The sequence below is a fragment of the Corylus avellana genome, chromosome ca6, assembly GCF_901000735.1.
Source record: "Corylus avellana chromosome ca6, CavTom2PMs-1.0".
Lineage (NCBI taxonomy): Eukaryota > Viridiplantae > Streptophyta > Magnoliopsida > Fagales > Betulaceae > Corylus > Corylus avellana.
Genome location: NC_081546.1, coordinates 6,520,863 through 6,523,821, shown reverse-complemented (window position 1 = coordinate 6,523,821; position 2,959 = coordinate 6,520,863). Strand labels below are relative to the sequence as shown.

The window sequence follows — 2,959 nt, the reverse complement described above, 5'->3', positions numbered from 1 at the left end:
TTCATTGCCTAGGTGTCTCTTCCCGAATAACGGTATTTTCTCCAGCAGTTAAAACTTTCTTTAATCGGAAATAGAAAATTGACCTTGGAATTCCAACATTGTATTAAGAATTACTCTTGTATTAAACACCCTTCTTCTCATGTAAAAATAAAAAATAAAAAATGTAAAGACTATTAGTCCAAACCACCTAGCATATATATATATATATTGTTGAAAGAGGGGGCACGGAAGAATAGCATTGTTGTGAAGTATACTCTTTTGTTTATTTTGAGAACTAATTGATGGTTGAACTATGTACTTCTTGCAACATGTGCGGATCCATGTGAGACGAAAAAAATATAATAAAATTTTTATTTTGTTCTAAAAAAAAACAAACAGAAAGATAATTACAATTATCTTTTAATATAGAAAAAATATTTTTATTTTTTAAAAAAAATTTGGAAGAGATCGAGGTAGTAATAGTAATAGTAGGGTGCCTAATTGGGTAAGTTGGTTAGCAATTCCAGCACATGAAGCAAGTTGCATCAGAACCTGATCCGTCTCGGAAAGCGTTCCCTTTTGGCAATGAGAGCATTGAGAGGAGCTGCCCGCAGATTAATTAGGATAATGAGAGAAGTTGAGAATATAACACGAGCTAGGCGTCTACCACTGGGCCATTGCCATCTGTACATTTTCCGATATATACATCTATCCAACGGCACCGGATTCCCACCGCCAACCCGGAAAGTGTGTCATTTAAAGGGCTCTGGTGAGATTTCTGACACCTGTCATGTGCGTGGGGCTCTACGGTTTCTTAAAAGAAAGTGAATTTTTAAGGCAAAGTTAGACTCCAACAGTTCCACTGACTTCCACTCAATGTATAGTTTATGCTATTTCCATTTTTCCATATTTCATCTGAAAATATGATTCATGCACCATCTAAAGCACTTATGGTATTGCTACTCCCCTCCAACAGTTGGTAGATCTGAACCCTTCCATTGGTGGGCCATTTTATCTCCATATCCAATTTCTTTCGTCTTTTTTTTTTTTTACCTCTTCTGGGTGAACATCAAAGTTGAATATCATATTAAATTACTATTTTTTTTTTAATTTTTAATTTTTTTTTAAATTCCGATAGATTGGTGGATCAGCTGATCATATCTTGAAGAGTTTGGCCCACAAGTTTGATGGTGTAGATGATCAATATGCGCCAGTGAGCTAGCATGCATGCTCTATGATGCTCTTCGAGGTAGCATAATCATGTGGTTGTTTTAAATTAACTTTATGTTCAAACCATAAAATAAGGTTATCTCATACAAAAAGAAAAATGATGAGCGTTCAAACTATATATATATATTAACAAAATATGTGCATGTCATTTTTAAAAATTGAATTAGATTATTAGATTATTTTACTATATAATATTCAACCACTTGTTATATATAGTCTGGCCACTAGATTGATGGTCTGTTCCCGATATCACTATTTATTTTATAATTTATATGTTTCCCTTCACTTCTTCTCTCTAAACCCTTAGATTTCTTTCCGTCACTGAACTCTGATAAAACTCTTCCTCTGTGACTTCTCTCTTGTCTTCCCCATCCATATCTGGCCATCTCCGTCTTTAACTTCTCTTTTTTAACCTCCGTTTCTTCTCTTTGTTATCTTTTTAACAGAGTGCTTATTAGCTAGCTAGCCATGGATATGTGCCAGTTAAAGTCGTCGGACGACCAGATGGAGATGGTGATGATGATGGAGATGGACAAGTTCAGCAAGGCCTACAACGACATCACTTATCAATTTCCACAGCTGCCGGAGTTTTCCGGTGCGAGCAGCGGCGCCGGCCACAAAATGGGTGCCATGCCACGTTATATAGATGTTAATCCACACATGGCTTCATCCCCATTTGGAAACCTCCCGTCCAGTACTGTTTCTATCTCCAATACCACCCCACTTCAACATCATCCTTTGTTATCTAATTCCAACGCAACCGCAGGGAGGTGGAGAGACGCATTTTCTACGCCGTCGCAGAAGCGGAATTCTATGGCGGCGATGAGGGAGATGATCTTCCGCATAGCGGCCATGCAGCCAATCCACATAGACCCAGAAGCGGTGAAGCCCCCCAAGCGGAGGAACGTGAAGATATCCAAGGATCCTCAAAGCGTCGCCGCTCGCCATAGGAGAGAAAGGATAAGCGAGAGAATAAGGATTCTGCAAAGACTCGTCCCTGGAGGGACAAAAATGGACACCGCTTCCATGTTGGATGAAGCAATTCACTATGTGAAATTCTTGAAGACCCAGGTGCAGTCCCTGGAGCAAGCAGCAGCTAATCGGCCCCCCAGTACTGGGATGGGATTCTCTGTGGCTATGTCCAGTGGGATCAGAAATTACCCTTCAATGGCGAAAGCTAATAATAATTACCAAGCTCCTCAAAATGTTCAGCCTTATCATGAAGAAGAGTAAATTTAAAATGCACTTTTGTGCAATGATGATGGATTTTTGGGGTTGTAAAGGGGTCATGCAAGCTAGGTTGATATTCTCTTTAATCTTTAGGCTTGTAATATTCCATGTTATTTGTTATAAAATAATTAAACTCGGCACAAGAGATACCCCAATTACCCTACTATATATCATGTCTGTAGATCGAGGAGGCCCATGAAGATCGTCCTCCGTTAATTATTGAAGCAAACTTTGAACATCGGCAAACAAAACCTCGTTGTAAACGTCTTGATTGATTCTTTGTAATCCTGAAAAATTGTTGTTGTGTTTGTGGGTTGACAGACTCTGCAAACTATCTTGTCGTGCCTGATGGGAAAAATCTACAGAGACTCAGAGATGGCTCGTGTTGAGGGACCAGTGTTCAGATTCGAGAATTTGGGCTTGTTGGTACATGAAAAACCCATGCCTTCTCTTCTTCTGGCTGACACCTACACCAATTTCTCAAGTGATCTAAAATTTGTAACCAATTCCAATCACAACC

The 2,959-nt window shown here is 39.1% G+C and overlaps 1 protein-coding gene across 1 annotated transcript; it reads left to right on the top strand.

Moving 5' to 3' along the window:
- Positions 1–1,614: 1,614 nt before the first annotated feature.
- On the top strand, positions 1,615–2,502 carry LOC132185769 (transcription factor HEC2-like). Its single transcript, XM_059599555.1, has one exon. It carries the CDS (start codon positions 1,678–1,680, stop codon positions 2,440–2,442), a length of 765 nt encoding a protein of 254 aa, XP_059455538.1. The 5' UTR covers positions 1,615–1,677; the 3' UTR covers positions 2,443–2,502.
- The last annotated feature ends 457 nt before the right edge of the window (positions 2,503–2,959 follow it).